The 21431-nt window shown below is 40.1% G+C and overlaps 1 protein-coding gene across 1 annotated transcript in view; it reads right to left on the minus strand.

Moving 5' to 3' along the window:
* The window catches only part of cyp7b1 (cytochrome P450 family 7 subfamily B member 1), a 109277-nt gene that overhangs the window by 12701 nt on the left and 75145 nt on the right, over positions 1–21431 (minus strand). The window contains 2 exon segments of the mRNA NM_001127039.1: positions 4733–4939; positions 5407–6000. Of these exon segments, the coding sequence (NP_001120511.1) occupies positions 4733–4939; positions 5407–6000 (801 nt within the window).

A 21431-nucleotide genomic window follows, 5' to 3' on the forward strand; every position in this document is an offset into this window, starting at 1 on the left:
GATTTAATCATGTTCCTTCTGCCCAAAGAGCATTCAACTTCAGTCTAAAGGTGGCCATACACTGTAAGATCTGCTCGTTTGGCGAGGTCACCAAATGAGCGGATCTTCTCCTGATATGCCCACCTACGGGTAGGCGATATTGGGTAATTTGATTCTTTTTCCCTAGGGCCATTTAAATGGCAGGCACAGGTGCCGTCGGTTCGGGGACCCCCCAATCTGACGAAAAAAATCAAACCTGCAGACCGAGATCTGCCCAATCTCAGGCCAGATGTAGGTTGGGGAGGCCCGTCAGTGGGGCCCATACACGGGCAGATAAGCTGCCGAAGCAGTCTAAAGAACTGATATCGGGCAGGTCCCCATACACGCTGAGATCCGCTCGCTTGGCGAGATCGCCAAGCGAGCGGATCTGCACCCGATATCCCCACCTACGGGTGTGTAGTTAAAAAAAAAATAATTCGATCATTTGGCCCTAGGGCCAAACGATCGAATTATATTGGCGGCAAGGGGCAGTCGGTTCGGGGACCGCATCAACGAGCCGATGCGGTCCCCGATCCGAATGAATTTCTAACCTGGCCGATTGACATCTGGCCAATTTCAGGCCAGATATCGGTCGGCCAGGCCCCTCGTTTCTGCCCCTACACGGGCAGATATGGGGACCTTTAGGGAGGTAATAGGCCAATCGGTTGAATATTTGCTGATTCTGGGCACAAATAGGGGTGGTTAAACAGCACAGGCAGCCCATAAACACAAAAGGGCTCAATTACATCTGCAAGCACAGTGGGCAACTTGCACTTTTCCCCACAGTGAGCTGTGCCTAAAGCCACTATCATTAAAGGTATGCACTTTTCACACTTCTATATAGTTAGGCTCTGCTAGTGATGAGCAAATTTTTCCAACAGGCATAGCTTTGCATCAAAAAGGGCACGGTCACGACAAAATGGGTGCAGGCGACAAAAAAAAGATGCAGGCGACAAAAAAATTACAAGACAAACACGTTTCGCTAATTTTTCTCCGTTTCACTAATTTTGCTGTCTTTTTGAAAATTTTTAGGCAAAGCGAAATGGGACAGATTTGCTCATGACTACTTCCTGCCTTTTATTCCAAGCAGGTTCTGCTGTGCCACTGCTGAGGCACCAGAACCCTGAAGAAACCACAACCTGCCGACCAGGCGGTAGCTCCTGGCTTCCCTCAGTGTCCTGCGTAATTAGATGCAGAACAGGGTGCACAGGTCACTTGTATGGTGAGCACTAGCGAGGACGTCAGGCAGATTTATAAAATATATACAATTGCAGTAGCCGCAGCACAAATGTGTCAAGAGAATTGCCTATTTGCATCTGTAACGACACCTAAATTCTGGGGAAAAAACTGTACATTGCTGGAGATAAACATGGTAATTGTGCTTGAAACTCAACACTGAACTGTCTAGGTAAGTGGATGCGCCCTAATGACTTGGGTCACTGGCCTGCTTGGTTTTCTTGTCTGGCAGACCCATATTTTATCAGCTGGAGCGCCCGCCTGCAAAGTTTGGTGGGTAAACAAATGGACTGCAGGAAAAATCACTAGGGGGGCCATTTCCTAACCATCAGATTTTTTCCTTTTTCTGATTCAGATTTTTAGGGCTAAAAATTGCGACTTTGACAATATTTACTATGTGTCCAAATAGGTAAAAATCCGAATCCTACAATTCCCCAGCTAAAACTTGCTGAGATCATGTAGAAGTTAATGGAAGATGTCCCTTCCCTTTCTTGAAAGATCTTTCTTCTGCCATAAAACTTTAAAAGGTTTGGGATTTTTGATGCGGGTTTTAGAGCAACAATTCAAAAAATTCAGGTTTTTAGGGCAACAATTCGACTTTTACGTTGAGTTCATCAGTTAATAGAGAAATCCACTTTCAGATTTTTTTTTATATTTAATTTTGAAATTTCACATGGGGTTGGCCATATTCTTCATTTCCCAGGGTGCCACAGCCATGTGACCTGTGCTCTGATAAACTTCAGTCACACTTTACTGCTGAGCTGCAAGTTGGAGTGATATCCCCCCCCCTGCAGCCAATCAGCAGAACAATGGGAAGGGAGCAAGATAGCAGCTCCCAGTAGGTATCAGAATAGCACTTAATAGTAAGAAATCCAAGTCTGGCTTGGGACTCCTCCAGTTACATGGGAGTAGGAGAAACAATAGGTTACCTGAAAACAGTTCTAATGTGTAGCGCTGGCTCCTTCTGAAAGCTCAGACTCAGGCACAATGCACTGAGATGGCACCTACACACCAATATTATAGCTAAAAAAAATACATTTGTTGGTTCAAAAATAAAATTTTAAATGGTAGAGTGAATTATTTGTTGTGTAAACAGTGTAATTTAGAAATAAAAATTACACCATAAAAATCACGACAGTATCTTTTTACAAAGTAACAAGCAGGAGTTCAGCAAATGCTTCTTTAATAGCAATTACATTTACAAATAACTGTTAAAGCACTAAATATTTTCAATAAACTCACATTGTAAAGCTACTTGGAATTGTGTTTTCTTTTATAAGGCAAAAAGTTATTTTTGGGGTTGACATGTCCTTTAAGGCTATAGACGCACAGCATTAAAACTGTAAGATCTTTAGGGGAGGGGCCCTCTTCAGCTCTTGTATCGATTATTGGTTGTTTTGTATGTAAATCTGTAGGTTCATATGAGCAGATTTTGACGTTAGCTCCTTCTTCCATATAAATTCTCTTTAGATTGCCCAGGTAAGAAGAGTTGTTTAGAGTTGCACTGAGATCAGCACTTTGACAGTGCCACTGTATGACATTCACTCGCTTTCTTGTGACTTGTGGCCATCTGTTTCCCCATGCATTCTATGCATATAAATTATAAGATGCTCAGTGACACCACCATATATCAGGTAAATAGATATGGGTCAGCCATATCAAGAGCAGTGGATAACACTGACCTGTATGAATCCATGTGAAAGTATGCCTTGAGTTTGTGAGCGTGACCCATTTGGGATTCAATAAAAGGTTTTGGGTGATGAGGCCAAGACAGACCTTTAATGCCAAAGCAATTAGTGAGTTGCAAATCTAACACCACAGCAGGTAAGAACTAAAGTGAAAGTCGCATTGGAATTTGAAACTGCTTTTCATCAGCAGGCACTGGGCATCTGTTTGAACCAGAATGATAGCAATTAACCTGTTTCAGTATGCTAAAAACCTGAAGTTTGAGTGAAAGTTCATCTTTTAGCAGCACAATGAACCCAAGGCCAAACTGTTAACTGATAACAGAGTGGCTTAAAAAAAGGTGAATGTCTTATAACAACCCAGCCACCGACCTTATCGAGCCACTGTGTAAAGAATGCGATGTACAAGTGTTATCTGAATAACCTGACCAAACTAGAGCAAGTCTGCCTGGAATAAGATCACTCCCAAACAGTGTGCTCATCTGCTACATACCCCAAAAAGTATTATATTCATATGAATACTGCATTACAAGAAACTTAACTCTGAATGATAATAATGAGCTCCTCATGTGAAGGTCGCACAGTATGGGCAGCTGCAATGTCTGTGCAAATGCAGAATAACAGTAAAAAAAGGTTACTACCTGATATATGGACACCATGGATGATCTGCTTCTTTAGTAACCAATTAAGTTACCACATAGTAGGCCAGATTGACAATTGCTGAAAGATCCTATTCCTGCTGGGGCTGCTCTCAGCAAATTGGGTCAGGTTTTTTATCCTGCACAAGGTCCAGAGTGCAGCCAGAACCCACCCACAAGTGCCATCTATATGAGCACTAAGGGTCAAACTTTTGCACCAATAAGTACTCTTGCATGTCCATCTAGGGTGTTAATAAATAACCCCCAGTTAGCTGGTACTTCATGAGTGGAGTGTTCGAGACGCCAGTGGCCCACCAGAAACTTGTTGCCTGCCCACAACTCAGGGCCTGCCTACTCCTGTTTATTTACATACTATCCTTCTCTTTGATTCTCCCCTTTGTTCCCACAGAGAAGTGGATAAAGATCAAGACATAGACATACATGGCCAAATGGGTTGGGGGGAAGAAGGGCCAATTGGGAGTTTTCTTGGTACCCTAGTGGGCAGGTCCAACACTGCTTGACTATAACTAAGCATAAGTCCCTGCTAATGCAGAGGTGCTCCAGGATCTGCCGCCTCACTAGTGCAGAGTGTAACTGCTATTGATCCTATTGTTATCCTTTTAGTTGTTTCATTGTTTTGTATCGCTCAGGCATTGTGATACATAATATGGAAAACCCCTAGTCCCAAACCTTCAAGACAACAGACCCCATATCATCCACAAAACTGAACATAAATTGCAAACATCAGGATCTTTATCTCCTACGCAGCTTTTACAAACTCAAAATTCTGAAAACAGTGAGATTTTGATATTTGCTGTAGAAAACCATTTAAATCTATTTGGAGGGAATGATTCCCGCAGCAGATGTTTAGAATTAACCAAGTTAATAGACACATACACTTCCCCCCCCCCCCCCATTATCGCCAAACTCAGATTTAGCCTTTTGCTTACCTTGTATTGTTAATTGCACAAGCTGTAATGTTTACATGCAATGAAAGTATCTGCAGATATAAACTACCTAATTTATAATTGATGTAAATGGATATTATTATGTCAATTAAGCAGCTGTGTCCTCCACCTTCTCCGTAAACAGAAACGTGTGATAAACGGAGTTTGTCTCTACTTTGTTGGAGGTTGATAAAAATAAATAAATTACCTAGCAAGACCATGCTGTCCAACTGTTCTCTGGTGATATGGATGTCATATTCAGGCCCCTTCTTCTGACCTGTTGACTGCAGCAAATGGTCAATTTCGTCACGCACTGCTGCAAGTGCTTCTGGGTGCCTCACAAGGTAATACATGGCCCAGAATGTTGCCGGAATCGTGTTACCCACAGAGGCCCAAAGGAAGGCAAAATGATGTGCTGAGAGAAAATAAGTGAAAAGGAAGATTAATAGCATTTATTACACTGATTAGATTTGCAGTGTGCTAATTAAAAGATGTTAGGACACAGACCCAGCCAAGGATCAGTGAATGCTAATGAGGACCAATAGGCTTCTGAAGTCTAATTTTCTGCTTAATGAGAATAGTTTAAAATGTAATGTCGGTAGGAGGGAGGAGGATGTAGTAAGGGGAGTATATGCAGCTAGGTTATAATCCCTTTCTCATTATCACCATTAAGTATCATGTTTTACCACCTCAGCGAAAAAAAAAAAAATCAATTATTATAGATGGTTGTTTGAGAGTAAAACATTTTATCATTAGCCAATTAAAAAAAAGCATAAAAAAAATTCAAGGTCGCAATTCAGTTTTTTTTTTTTTCTTTCTTCGTCAAAGGTCTGTAGTAAATTATCGTGTCTTGTGTTCAGCAGTGATTTGAATAGTGCCTACCTGCTCTGTCATAGTCCTGCAGTTCATATTGTTCCAGCACGTTTTTTCTCTCCTGGACAACCTCGGAGATTTCGGATCTTTTTTCCATTTTATTAGGGAAAAAGAAATGTATCAGTTCTTCACGAATCTTCTTGGTAGCTCCTAGCAACGCGATTGGTATGTTTATGACAAGATAGGGGAACTTGGCATCAAACTTTGTAAATTTTTCTCTGATTTCGCTAATAACTTTGTGACCATCTGCAATAGGATCTCTTCCATAGAGTGTCATAAAACTGGCTTCAAACATAATACAGCAGCAGAACTGGTACATTTTTTCTGCTTTCCAATCTGTTGCTTGTGAGAATTTCCATTTGAATACACGTTGGAGATTTCCCATCATGCTGTCAGTAAGCTTGTCCAATGCCCTACCCTGCATGATTTTGTATATTCTGTGCAATTTATCATTTAGATGAGGGAACTTTGCTTCTGTCAAGCGTGGGTGGTCAAAAGTTCTGGATGACAAAGAATTGGCAAACTCGTGAAAGTCAAGTTGCTTGCCATGCTTAATGACGTACTGGAACTGGGTCGAGTCCATGATAAAAGTTATATATTTCCCTGTGTGAGAGAAAACATTTCATGAGTGTCATTTTTTCTGACATTATTACCCACATCATAACAAAAATACGGTTACATTACCGTTGATATTTGCAAGTTAAATGCAATATTTCATTCATAGGATTCATAAGTATGTTAATTAAAACTAATTATAAACAAAATCTACCAGAAAATTAAAAAAAAAAAAATTGGTCAGACAATTATACACTAATGCCAACCTACAGCGCTGGAGAAATCCTTACAAATGCATTTAGTTCAACTAGAGTTCGGAAGCTACAGAAATTAAATAAATGACACACTATCTGGCTACCTAAATATACATTTTGCAAAAAATTGTTATAACGCAACTTTAACATGCTGATCTGAAATGTCCATATGTAGCCAATAGGAACTATCAGTTGGGGGTGGGGTGGTGCCACAGTACGTGGCTATTGAAGTTGCATGTCCAGTTAAGAGCACCATAAGGTGATGCCACCTTCAAGGATAGAGTGACTCATTTAAAAGTGTTCCAGTGTGCACAACTATAAAAAAGTGCAGTGCCATGTCCTTTTGAGCCCAAGTTACACAATATAAGCCCAACACAGCTTACATAAACTGCAAGTTATGCAGACAACTCTAACTAGTGTTTGCTCTACAGTAGCAGGTGATTCTATTGCTGCTTCTGCTGACAGCCATACAGCACAGTCCATCAGTCACATGTGCAAGAGAACCTATGACATCTACTGTATTTACCATCCCTCATCTATCTAATATGATAGCAGGCAGTACAGAACTGGCATGCTGCCCTTGTCTGCACAAGCGTGTGCTGGTGTTGGAGCTTGAGAGGAGTACAGCAACAGACCTTACACTATACATGTTCCACCTATGGCCTATAAGGCACTAGTAAACGCTAGGAGTGGGCACAGTCACAATGGCGGTCTTTTTGGTGCATGGTCATCTCAGCTGTGCCATAAATACATAATTAATACAGACTGTTTTTTATATATTGCTGTAAGTGAATCTTTTATTGGTCCAGAATGTATATGATATTAGATGCATTCACATTACCTACTAGCTGGTCTTTGAAAGTCCTTATATTAGATGTATAACTGGCAAATTAAGACTGTGACCTTTGTATAATTATCTCCAGGAGTGGGATAGACAGAAAATATTGCTCTGTTAAAGGATTTGTTGAACTTATATGAGCAATACACATGTCAGTGTGGTCATCTTTTTCTCACCAAAGGGGCCCACTCCTCAGTTTGTGGACCAAAACCAGTCCTGCCAGAGACAATAAATGACCATACTACAGGCCCAGACTGGCATTCAATATAGGCCCTGACCCTTTGAGTACACAGAGATCCAAACATACCTCCACTAAATAGTGACTGTGTAGCCCCTCTGGCATTTGCCAGAATCCACAGATTGCCAGTCTAGACCTGCCAAACTACCTGGGGCACACAGTAAGCCATCAAAGCTGCCCATGTATTCATATATCTACTCAATCAATTATATCTGCCCATTAGTAATGACTTGTGGCTATCCTTGTGATAATACATCTCATAGTTACATAGGGTTGAAAAAAGACCAGAGTCCATCAAGTTAAACCCTTCCAAGTAAACCCAGCACAGACAAACCCATACTGACCTATCTATACACTCACATACAGACCCATACTGACCTATCTATACACTCACATACAGACCCATACTGACCTATCTATACACGCACATACAGACCCATACTGACCTATCTATACACTCACATACAGACCCATACTGACCTATCTATACACGCACATACAGACCCATACTGACCTATCTATACACTCACATTCAGACCCATACTGACCTATCTACACACTCACATACAGACCCATACTGACCTATCTATCCACTCACATACAGACCCATACTGACCTATCTATCCACTCACATACAGACCCATACTGACCTATCTATACACTCACATACAGACCCATACTGACCTATCTATACACGCACATACAGACCCATACTGACCTATCTATACACTCACATACAGACCCATACTGACCTATCTATACACTCACATACAGACCCACACTGACCTATCTATCCACTCACATACAAACCCATACTGACCTATCTATCCACTCACATACAGACCCATACTGACCTATCTATACACTCACATACAGACCCATACTGACCTATCTATACACTCACATACAGACCCATACTGACCTATCTATACACTCACATACAGACCCATACTGACCTATCTATACACTCACATACAGACCCATACTGACCTATCTATACAAGCACATACAGACCCATACTGACCTATCTATACACTCACATACAGACCCATACTGACCTATCTATACACTCACATACATAAACCCATATTGACCTATCTATACACTCACATACAGACCCATACTGACCTATCTATACACTCACATACAGACCCATACTGACCTATCTATACACTCACATACAGACCCATACTGACCTATCTATACACTCACATACAGACCCATACTGACCTATCTATACACTCACATACAGATCCATACTGACCTATCTAGACACTCACATACAGACCCATATTGACCTATCTATACACTCACATACAGACCCATATTGACCTATCTATACACTCACATACAGACCCATACTGACCTATCTATACACTCACATACAAACCCATACTGACCTATCTATACACTCACATACGGACCCATACTGACCTATCTATACACTCACATACATAAACCCATACTGACCTATCTATACACTCACATACATAAACCCATACTGACCTATCTATACAATCACATACATAAACCGTATATATCTCAGTAAAACCAGTTACAGTTTTAGGGGGAAGAAACAGTTGTAGGTCCATCTATCTACTGTGTGAGTAAAACTACATTTGTTGAATACTATCATCATTTATAATAACAAATGTGGGTAATGTACTCCTGTGAGGTCCAGTAAGTAACCCTCATAGCATCTTTTACAAATATCATGCATTTACATTTTGTAATTCATTTCATTTTACTGAATGTATTTATATAGCACAACAAATGTATGCAGTATTTACAATGTGTACATACAACCAGGGATAGTTATTATTCATCAGACAGTGAAAATAAATAATTAGTGCTAGCAGTTGCAATACAAGGGTTGGGATGAAGTCCCTACAATTTGTTAGGAAAAGGAGACAGAATACAGACACTGTGTAAGGTAAATGAACATAAATGCAAAATTTGCATGTGTAAAGAGCAACTCATTTATCACTAGCTCAAATACCTAAAATTAGAATCAGGTTCGCCAGTTAAATTTGCTTTGCTATTTGATGTGTGGTATCACAATGTCTTGATTGGAAAAGGGTAGAAAAGGTAACTTTGAGGCAGATTTATGAAAATGTGAGTTTAGAGCTCAATACATAAAAACTCACCCACGTGTTATGAAGCTACAGTATGAAGACCAAGCTAAAATGGCAACTGCAATCATAAACAAACAGAGAATGCTTCTAAGGCTCAGGTATGATAAAGCTTTCTGCAGGATAAATATAGTGTTCTAGGTGTTCTAGTGTTCTAGGTGGCACTAATGTGGCAAATCTATTGGCAGTAAAATGCCAAAATGACTTTCCTTCTACGTTTTTAATTCATTGGTGGTCAGTGGAGTTTGCCCCTGCCTGTCCCAGCAAGCTTATCTGCATTGTATTTTACTTGATAGGCAAGTATCTTCAGCTTCTAGGCAGGTTTCATTAAGTTTTTGTGGAAGTTACATAAATTGTGCAAATTTTGCGTAACTTTATGATTAACTTTTTGCATAACTTTTGTGACACTGCTGGGCACCCTTTACAAGCAGAATTCACTGGGCCAGGCACACAAGTAACCCCTCTGCAACCCTGATGGCGGCCCTGCTTGAAGATAATGTGAGACCATTTGCAGGATTGAAGCTCAAATGAAAGTTTGCAACAATTACTCTAAACTTTCAAATAAATCCACCAAGTAATGGCTGTAAAAACTAAATGGAGGGTTCTGGTATGGCTAAGTCAAATCCCAGGTCTAAATCCCATAGAGATGCTATGGGAGGATATAAAATGGGTTTGCTTGCAAGAAATGGAGGAACGGGAAACATTTTCCCCAAGCTGATGCCAGAGAATGGTAGACAGTCATAGAAAATGCCTACCTGAGGTTGTTGCTACAAAAGTGAGTAATACTAAGTATTAAAGGGGTAGTTTACTTTTATATTAACTTTTACTATAATGTAGAGTAGTGATCCCCAACCAGTGGCTTGGGGGCAACATGTTGCTCACCAACCCATTCGATGTTGCTCTCAGTGCCCCCAAACCAGGGAGTTATTTTTGAATTCCTGACTTGGGGGCAAGTTTTGGTTGAATAAAAACAAGATTTACTACCAAATAAAGCCCCCTGTAAGCTGATAGTGTGCATAGAGGCTGCCTAATAGCCAATCTTAGCCCTTATTTGGCACCTCCATGTACTTTTATGATGCTTGTGTTGCTCTTCAAGTCTTTTTACATTTGGCTGTGACTCACGAGTAAGAAAGGTTGGGGACCCCTGACGTAGAGAGTGCAACCTAGCAACCATGCAGTGGTATGAAAGACAGACAGGAATATAAACAGAGGAGGGCCTAAATAGAAAGATGGGTAATAAAAGTAACAGTGACAATAAAACTCACAGAGCACTAGCTTTTTAGCTGCTAGAGCCAGTGAGCCCTAGCTCAAAGCTGGAAAGAGTCAGAAAAAGAAAGCAAATAATTCAAAAACAAATTCAAAAACTATAAAATATAAAAAATGACCAATTACAAAGTTGTCAGGAAAAGAATATTCTATAACATACTAAAAGTTAGCCAGAAGGTGAACCATCCCTTGTTTTTATTTGTTTACTTACAAAACATGTATATATACTGTCTAAATTAATATCAAATATTGATTTGTCCACATATTTAAAAAAAAACAAAAAAAAACATTTACATGGGGTGTATTTACTTTCACACATTACTGTCATTTAGTTATCTTACTAGATGGAAATCCATGTATCATAAGAAATTATATATCACCGTCTAAAATGTTTTTACTATTATTATTATTATTATTATTAATAACTATTATTAAAGGACAAGGAAAGGTTAATATAAATTAAAAGTAAGTCTAAAGACATTCTTTTTAAGTACTTACTTAAATTCCCAGATCCCTGCTTGCTTCTCTGAGATATGGTGCTGGCAGTCTACAGCAGTGTGGAGACTACAGTGACATCACTGAAATCTCTCTCCCCTTCCTGTAGGTGCCAGCGGCAGCCTTCCTATTCTCTGAGCATGTGTGTAACTTGATCCTGTCTCCTGTTCTGAGCTATACATGCCCACCAGCCAATCAGAAGCGGATCTGGCAGAGGGGAGGGGGGGAGGGAATGAAACACATGTGCAGTATGAAGCAAGGAGGGAAAGGAAAGGAGAAAACCTTTTTAGAAATGGCTGCCTGTTCTAGAAAATGTGAAGTAAGTGTGAGTGAGTAAATATTTGATTAGGTGAGCCAAAAGTGTGGCGTTTTTACTAAACAATAGGAGGACTATTGGGCAGTATGCTTTTTACATTTTGACTTGCATTCTCCTTTAAGTTAGTTAAGGCTTTCTCTTTTGTAAAAAATGCTTTTCAGCATAAATGTGCAAAAGAGTCATGGGCTCTCTCAGTGTCCATGGAGATGGATGCATATCAGTGCTAACCAGTGCTTTTTGTGAAAATTGTGTGAATTTCAGTGGTGTGTGGGCAACAGTATGTTTAAACAAACCTGCTATGATCCAATTGCTTTTAGATTAGTGCTACCCTGTGGCCAGTCTAAATTCCAAACTAAAAGTAGGTGGTGATGTACATTGCCCTCCATAATGTTTGGGACAAAGACTTATTTTTCTTTGATTTATCCCTCTGCTCCTTGGTGTAAAATTTTAAATCAAACAATTCATATGTGATGGAAGTGCACATTCCAGACTTTAATTTAATTTAAGTTATTTGCAGACATTGCAATTTCACCCTGTAAAAATGACAGCACTTTTTATACAAAGTCCCCCTCATTTCAGGGCACCATACTGTTTTGGATAAAGTAATGGTAGGTATATTAAAGCAGTCATGTTTAGTACTTTCTTGCATATTCCTTGCATGCAATGACTGCTTGAAGTCTGTGATTCATAGACATCACCAGGTGCTGAGTATCTTCTCTAGTGATGCTCTGTCAAGCTTCTACTGCATCCACCTTCAACTCCTACTTGTACTGGGGGCTTGTCCTTGTCCCTCTTCAGTATACGTTAGGCATGCTCTATTGGATTTAAATTAGGTGACTGGCTTTCCATTTTTTAGCTTTGAAAAACTCCCATGTTGCATTAGCAGTATGTTTGGGATCAGTATCTTTTTGCAAAATGAAGCGCCAGCCAATGCATTAGGAGGCATTTACTGGAACTCGAGCAGATACAATGTTTCTATACTCCTCAGAATACACTGTGCAATTGCCATCAGCAGTTACATCATCAATAATATAATTGTGCCAGTACCTGTGGCAGCCATACATGCCCAAGCCATAACACCCCCACCACCATGTTTAACAGATGAGCTGGTATGCTTTGGATCTTGGGCAGTTCCTTTTCATCTCCACACTTTCCTCTTGACATCACTCTGATACAGTTTAATTTTGGTCTTGCAGTGTAGCCTCTGTATTTCTGTTCATAAAGTCTTCTGCAGACAAAAGTCTGACAAAGGCACCCCTGCCTCCTGAAGTGTGTTTCTGATTGGTTGGACAGGCATTTGACTTTTTTTCTTTACCATAGTGAGGATTCTTTTGTCATCAGCAGAGGAGGTCTTCCTTGGCCTATCAGCCCCTTTTGGATTACAAAGCTCACCAATGCATTCTTTCTTCTTAATAATATTTCAGACAGTTGATTTTGGTAATCCTAAGGTGTGACCGATGAATCTATCAGTTTTAGTCTTGTTTTTCTGTCTCATAATAGCTTCCTTGGCTTTCGTTGGCACAGCTTTTCTCCTCATGTTGAACAATGGCAACTACAGCCTCCAAATGGTAGAAGCAGCCTAGGTATCTTATCTCTGCACTAATAAAGCAATGCAACAACCTGAGTAATGTATGTATGTATGTATATGTTTATTTATAAAGCGCTACTTATGTACGCAGCGCTGTACAGTAGAGTACATTAATACAAACAGGGGGTTAATAAGATAATAATAGATAAATACAAAGTATAACAATAAATACAGATAAATACAGCTGCAATAAGTTAAGAGTCGAGGACACAAGAGAAAGGAGGTCCCTGCCCCGTAGAGCTTACAATCTGTATGGGAGGGGTAACTTACAGACACAAATAGGCAAATATAAGTGCTGTAGGTCACAGTGGGTGCCACTACAATATAAGTGCCAGTTCCCAGATCAGGTGCTGGGCGAGTGCTCCAAAAGGTAGTCTATAACTTTAGTTTTAAAAAGACTGAGGGAGGATTCTCTCCGGAGGACATCAGGGAGGGCATTCCAAATGTAAGGGGCAGCAAGGGAGAAAGGTTTAAGGCGGGAAACCGCAGTAGTAGTGGGGGGCGCAACCAAGCGATTGCTCTGCGAGGAACGAAGGAGTCGGCCAGGAACGTACAAAGACACAAGGGAAGAGATGTAGTGAAGAGCAGAGGAATGGAGGGCTTTGAAGGTTAGGAGAAGAAGTTTGTAAGATATTCTTTGTTTAATAGGGAGCCACAATAAGGACTTTAGCAGGGGAAGGGCCTGAACTCTCCTGGATGAGAGGAGGAGAATTCTGGCAGCAGTATTTAATATAGACTGTAGCGGGGAAAGATGGGAGTTAGGGAGGCCGGTTAATAGCAGGTTGCAGTAGTCCAGTCGTGACAGGATGAGAGCATGTATGAGCAGCTTAGCTGTTGCAGTAGAAAGAAAGGGACACATTTTGGCAATATTGCATAAGAAAAAGTGACAGGTTTTGACAGTGGTGTTAATGTGGTTAGAAAAGGAGAGACTGGAGTCAAAGATCACCCCCAAACAACACGCCGAATCGACGGGGTTGATGAGGGTGCCATCAATAGAGATAGAAAGGGGGGGGGGGTTAGGACCAGGCTTAGGTGGAAAGATCATTAGTTCAGTTTTTGTTGAACTTGAGGTGGCGATGGTTCATCCAGTTAGAGATAGCCAGGAGGCAGTTAGAGATTTGAGTCTCAGCTTTAACTGTTAACGAAGGGGTCGACAGATAAATTTGGATATCATCAGCATACAGATGGTATTTGAAGCCAAATGAACGGATAAGATCTCCCAAAGACAGCGTGTAAAGGGAGAACAACAACGACCCAAGTACAGAGCCTTGGGGTACCCCCACATTAAGAGGAACTGGAGATGAGGTTTTGTTAGCGTAGGAGACAGTGAAAGAACGGTTAGAGAGATAAGAAGAGATCCAGGATGCAGCCTGACTACGGAGACCAATTGAATGCAGAATTTGCATCAGGAGGGAGTGGTCAAACGTATCAAACGCAGCCGATAGATCTAGGAGGATTAGTATGGAAAAGTGACCTTTGGCAACCTGAAGATAGTTTGTAACTCTGCACAGGGCTGTTTCAGTAGAGTGCGCAGACCGAAAACCAGATTGCAGAGGGTCTAATAAATTATGGGCATTAAGAAAGTTAGTGATACGGGAGAAGACAATACGCTCTAAGATTTTGGAGGCAAGCGGTAGAAGTGAGACAGGGCGGTAGTTAGAGAGACAGGACTGGTCCAGCAGGGCCTTTTTTAGGATGGGCTTGACACAGGCCTGTTTGAAGGAAGAGGGGAAGCTTCCAGAGGTCAGAGAAGAGTTAAAGATGTGAGTAAGTGGTGAGCGGAACCGACAAAAGAAGGTGGGAGACAGTTACGGGACCAAAAGAGTTAAGACATGCAGAGGGGGGCTGAGGAAGGAGGAGCTGGTCTGTATTAGTAGAGGGGGGAATCTGATTGCGGATGGACTCCACTTTGGTTATGAAGAACTCAGCAAAGTCCTGGGGAGAGCGCATAGGGTGAGGTAATGGAGTCTGTGAGGGACGCAGAAGGGTATTGAAAATAGAAAACAGGCGTCGCGGGTTGGATTTATTGTGGTTTATGAGGGTGTTATAGTATTCCTGTTTAGCCTTCGACAGGGCAGAATTGAGGCAGGCCAATAGGAATTTATAATGGATAAAGTCTGCTTGCGTACGGGATTTCCTCCACATACGTTCCGCAGACCTCGTACAGGAGCGTAAGAATTTGGTGTGCACATTCAGCCACGGGCGTGGGTTTTGAACCCGAGTACGCTTAGGCTGATGAGGTGCAAATAGGTCAATAGTGGAGGCAAGTATACTGTTGTACTTGCTAACCAGGGTATCCAGGTCCGACATCTCATCAAAGGAGGAGAGACAGGACCTGAAAGAGGAAGGTAAGGCCGGGAGATCTATGTCGCGTATATTTCTAATTAATACAGTGGGGGAAGGAGCAGGTTGGGAAGGAGAGTGAGAGACAGAAAATGTAACCAGGTGATGGTCAGAGAAGGGGAAGGGGACACTGTTAAAATCAGAAAGGGACAGATTTTTAGTAAAGACTAAATCCAGAAAGTGGCCATTCTTATGAGTCGGGGCATTTGTCCACTGCTGGAGTTCAAAGGAGGAGGTTAGGCGGAGAAAACATGAGGGCCAGGGTTGCGAGGGATCATCAGTGTGGTAGTTGAAATCCCCAAGGATGATTGCAGGGCCGTCAGTAGAGAGGAAAAAGGAGAGCCAGGTTTCAAAATCAGAGAGGAAGGTAGCAGGGGAGGAGGCTGACGGGGGCCTGTAAATGACAGCCACCCATACAGAGAGAGGATGGAAGATTTAATAAAAAAACACCCGTGAAGCCAATTGTCCCAAACATTATGGTGCCCTGAAATAAGGGGGCCTATGTATAATAAGTGTGTAATTTTTATATGGTGAAACTGAAATGTATACAAGTAACTTTAAATTAAAGTCTGGAATGTGTGTTTAATCACGTTTGAATTGTTTTACACTGAGAAGCAGAGAGTTAAATTGAAGAAAATTTTAGGTGGTTTGATCGCTGGAACCTCAATAGATGTAAGAGAACGTCTGAGCTGTTCTGGAGGGATTTACCTACACATTACCCAGTGGTACAGACTGTGTGAGAAACAGATTCATGTTCAGTTAGGTATCAGTCATTTATATTAGGGAAACTGCAGGAATATCTTTGAAGAGAGACAGAGAATTATAAAATGCATCTTCCGCGTCCTGCCCTACAGCAAAAAAAGAACTTGTTGTAGAAGGGATTACATATATTGCCATGGGTCCTCACCTTTAGCATATGCATCTTAGCTATGTACAACCTTGGTGTGATCTAATGGTTTTGACAATATGCACCACAAGCACATGAAAAAAATCTACAAAGCAGAAATAATTTAGAGCTACATTTTTGATATTACAATACAAACCATTCAAAAAAGTATGTATCTTTTTCACTATACTGCTGCCAGAATTGGGTTTATAAAATGACGAGAAGATCAAAATATTTGTAAACCTACAAATAAGTGGAATTGCCATCTAGGGGAACAGCTAACTGCCAACTCTGCCAGCATAAAGTCAAGAATGGACCATGGTTCTAACTAATAGCATCTCCAAATTAAAAAATCCTTCCCCAAAATATGAACCTTGGTCTAGACCCAGACAGGGACAACTTGCTTTAAATGTAATCATACCTATCCAGCATTCTTTCAATGAAGTTTCTTTGGCTTTATCTGTTGTCAGTATTGATTATGTAAAAGTTACCTAAAGTTATGGTACTTGCTATACTATTAATCAAACTACTTCTCCTCTCTGAATACATGCTAATGATATCAGTCATCGTTTATCTATATTTAATTAATCTGACTTCAAGATTTCATTATTTTTACCATAAAAGGATAGCGAGACAGAGATAAAGCCTACATTGCTTGGACCATCTGTCCCAAAATATTTTAGGAATGCACCTCTATATTTTTATCTATTACATAAATAATATTATGATTCATAATATGTATATGTGTGCTGTTGGTTTATGTTGATCTGTGATTTTTGACAAATTCGAGAGGCTCATAAATGACACCTGTTTGTTATGTGCAAACTAATAGAAAAAGAGAGCATTAGTCAATCAGTTAGTTAGTTAGTTACAGTATGTCATAAATATGGAGTAATAATTTGTAATTACACACCAGCTATTAAATACCTGATAAGCTTTTCATCAGGGCTCACTCTGCTTATAATGATAGGGCTAAAAATAAAGCCAAGCATTGTAGTGGTGTGAAACTTAAAACTACAGTGCATTTAGTGGGAATAAGTTCAAAATTGAAATCTCAATTTGTTTTGCTGTTCTTGCGGTCACATCAACTTCCATGAAGGGGATGGGGGGATATCCACGTGGGGTTGGGGTGCATCAGATAATCTTATTACTGTATGTTACTGTGGAATCCCTGGTGCTACTGGCAAGATATCTCTCTGGTTCCAATAAGACCTTTACCTGATTGCCTTTGGAGACAACTTGAAGAAGGAATGTAAGCGTTAGAGCCCCATTGGCACAGTATATCATGCTGCCTGAAAGCCACACTCTAGAAAGTGACACCCAGTCCCTTGGCTGGTTTCTAAAGTCTTTTGTTGGTCTTCTCTTTGATGAGCACATTATTAACTGTGTATGGTAAAGGACTATCAGATACAGAGTGCCACTCACTGCCCATGGCCAAAATGTTTTTTGGTTGAGGATTAAAAAGTTGAGGTATAGAATACCTACAGTACTGAAGCCAAATGGCGGGATGCCAGAGTCCAGAAGGTAGAATTAGGTTGGCCAGCAGGACTGAATAGAGCTGTCATGTTGTGTAAAAAGAGGTCATGCAGCATTCTATTTTTATTTATTTATTTCTTGGTATTTATATAGCGCTGATACAGTATGTCACTCATTAAAATGACAATACCCTTCACAAAGATACAAGCTGGTTTTGCCATATTTACTGGTGCACTCCATTTTTTTTTTTGTCTTCCATTTTTTTTCTTCAGTGCATATAAGGTTTTTCTTAGCAGTTTTGGAGTAAGCCCCAGGTCCCAAGCATTCCAAAAATAGATTTCATACCTGAATTGATAAATGGGCAGCATATTATTTATGGTACGGGTATGGGAAGGTTATCTCCCATACACTCCATTAAAAGCAAATAATTCTAGTTTTTAAAAATTATTTTCTTTTTCTCTACAATAATAAAACAGTACCTTGTATGTGACAGTAACTAAGATATAATTAATCCTTATTGGAGTCAACACAATCCTATTGGGTTTAATTAATGTTTAAATAATTTTTTAGCAGATTTAACTCTAGCTCCAAATTACAGAAAGATTCCTTACCCGAGCATTCTGTATAACAGGTATCATCAAAAACTTGTTTTTTTTTTAGGAACATTATCCGAGAAATTCTAATATGCATAATTTCGCATTCATGTGGCTGGCAGAACAAAGACAAACATGGTTGAAGCAAACCAAAAAAAAAATACAGAGAGACTTTTTCCAAACACATGCTAAGCAGTCTTTTTCTGGCAGGTAACAGAATGGATTAGAGCCTTGGGGTGATAATAGAAAGAACTACAAAACAAATGGCTTAATGCACAGCATCCATGAATTAAAGCCAACATTATGCTTGGATAGGGCAAGGAAGGAAGCGGCACATCAATTGTGAAGGGCTGCGATGCCATGATGTGAGCTGCTGACAGCTCCTCACAAATAGGGTTACATACAAACATGCACTTAGGAAGGAGAATGGAAATGTTGCATCTGCTGTGACAAAAAAAATCCAATGTAAATTTACAAAGATTTTTTTTACTACTTACCTTTTAAGATAAATGGTACAAAATTAACTATTTCTTAAAAATTATCTCTTTGCTATTAAAGAGATACTGACACCAGAAATTAAACCTTTTTTCTGTCATAACATTGGCTTTGCATGCTATTTATAATTTTGCCACAAAAGTATTTGTCCAATGCTGTTACATTACCTATCTGATACCCCATGTTCCTCTATGAGGGGGCTGCCATATTTGTGCAGCACTAGTCTGTTGGAATTAGAAGGTATAACTGACAGGCTGAGAAGGGACAGTCAGGTTTTGGGATTTTAAGTAACAATTCCTTACAAGGGCAGCTCTATCAGTGAGAAATGATCAACATGACCTATAGCTAACTTTTTATGTAGATTCATATTTTAAAAAGTAGTTTTTTCATGTCAGTATCACTTTAATATACAGGTATAGGATCCCTTACCCAGGAACGGATTCTCAAGAAAGCTAAAAGACCACTGTAATAAAAAAAAACTCATTTTTTAAAATGATTCCCTTTTTCTCTGTAATAATAAAACAGTACCTTATACTTGATGGTAACTAGGCTGCATGAATCAATCCTATTGGGATAATTTAATATTTAAATAGTTTTTAGCAGACTTAAGACCTGGTGATCCAAATTAAGGAAAGATCCCTTATTCAGAAAACCCCAGTTCCCAAGCTTTCCATATAACAGATCCTATACCTGTATACAGTACATTGTTAAGATGCTTTCATTTGTTCTGCTCTCATGGGCATTAAACCCCTCCTTAAACTATGCAGGTTTAATAAATGGAAGCTGCTCTTTATTGAGCTTTTTATTCTTTCCAAAGCAGCGTTCGGCAGCAAGCCAAGGGAATCAGATACAGAAACTACATGTGAGTTCAGGAACTTAGGCGTGGTTTACATAACCAATTTACCAGCCCAAAGGTTCAAGCAATAATAAATCAGTGTTATAGGACTTTAAGGATCTGAAAAGTTTCATTGTTTTTAAGAGAGCATAGTACTCATTTCCTAAAGAAAACAATGACTACTATTCCTAGTTGGCTACAAGTTGCAGCTGCTACTCTTCCAATAGGACATAAACCAAACTGCCAATCAGCAAGAAGGTGTACTTGTCTGGGCAGGCAGGATATTTCTGTAATACATTAAGGGGCACATTCATGAAAACACGAGTTCGAATCCCAAATGGGATAAATTCGGATTGCATACGATAATTTCTTAAGATCGCAAATATCACGAATATGCTTACGAAAAAATCGTATTAGTCGCGATAATATCGTATTGGCGATCCAAAAGTCACAAAATTTTTGTACCGAACGATAGTAAAATGCAGGAAAACTTTTCCGACTTTGATCCTTCTGTGCATGGTTTTGGAAGCCTCCTATAGGAATCAATGGCACTGTGCAGCTCCAACCTGGCCCAAGGAAAGTCACGATAACAAAGCTTGAATAATGCCGAAACTTTTGTACTCGGCACGACAATACGATTTTACCGCACAAATTTTGTTGCAAAGTACGAAAAAGTTGTGGAAAATATGCTCGGAGCGTTCGTGGATTAGCTTAACTTTAGTGAATCGCACGTTTTTTCCGCGTCAATATTAACGCAAAAAAGCATGCAATAACGCTTCTCAACCTTTAGTGAATCAACCCTCATGAATCACTTTTTCTTCCAATTAACTTTAGGTTAACTTGTTGTTGAATGGCCAATTCTAAGCAACTTTTCAAAAGGTCTTTTTTTTTTTTTTTACAGTTTTTGAATTATTCGCACTCTTCTTCAGACTCTTTCTAGCTTTCAAACAGGGGTCACTGACCCCGAAAGCTAAAAAACTATTTCTCTCTGAGGCTACAATTTTACAGTTATTGTTATTTTTAATTACTTATCTTTCTATCCAGAAAGTCCTTAGCAAATCCCTGGTTGTTAAGGTAATTTGGACCCTAGTAATCAGATAACACCTAAAATTTCAAACTGGAGAGTTGCTGAACAAATAGTAAAATAATAAAAAAACACAAATAATAAAAAATGAAAACCAATTGCAAATTGTCTCAGAATATCACTCTCTACCATGGGCGCTGAAATTCACCCCAGACAGCAATGCCCCCGATGTTACCAGGGGAGGCAAAAAGTCGTTCCTGGTAACTTTAAGAGCTGAATTTCCGGTTTGTGAAACGAAAATTTGGCAATTGCACTTCTCTAGACTACAGTATTTTTTCTTGAAAACGTTTCACCACTCATCCGAGTGGCTTCTTCTTCTCTAGACTAGCGATGCAGCCCTTGGACCCCCTCCAGCGCTGTAAAGGTAAGAGCAGGGGGCCGCTAGTGGGGCAGTTTAGGAGAAGCTGTCTTACCGTAGGCGGCTCAGGGTCCCCTACTCTCTATATTATACTAAAAGTTAACAACCCCTTTAAGAGTAAGACACCTTACTGTAGCAGGAAATACATAAATTGTTCTTTCTGCATCGACTTGTTATTTCCAGCCACTTCATCCCTCTCCAATGTATGGGGTGGGACAGTCAGTGGAGGGGAAGGTGAAGCAGTAATTTGGGGGGTGGTTGAGTTGGGTTTGAGCTTTACCC

Source organism: Xenopus tropicalis, chromosome 6, assembly GCF_000004195.4.
Source record: "Xenopus tropicalis strain Nigerian chromosome 6, UCB_Xtro_10.0, whole genome shotgun sequence".
Taxonomy (NCBI): domain Eukaryota; kingdom Metazoa; phylum Chordata; class Amphibia; order Anura; family Pipidae; genus Xenopus; species Xenopus tropicalis.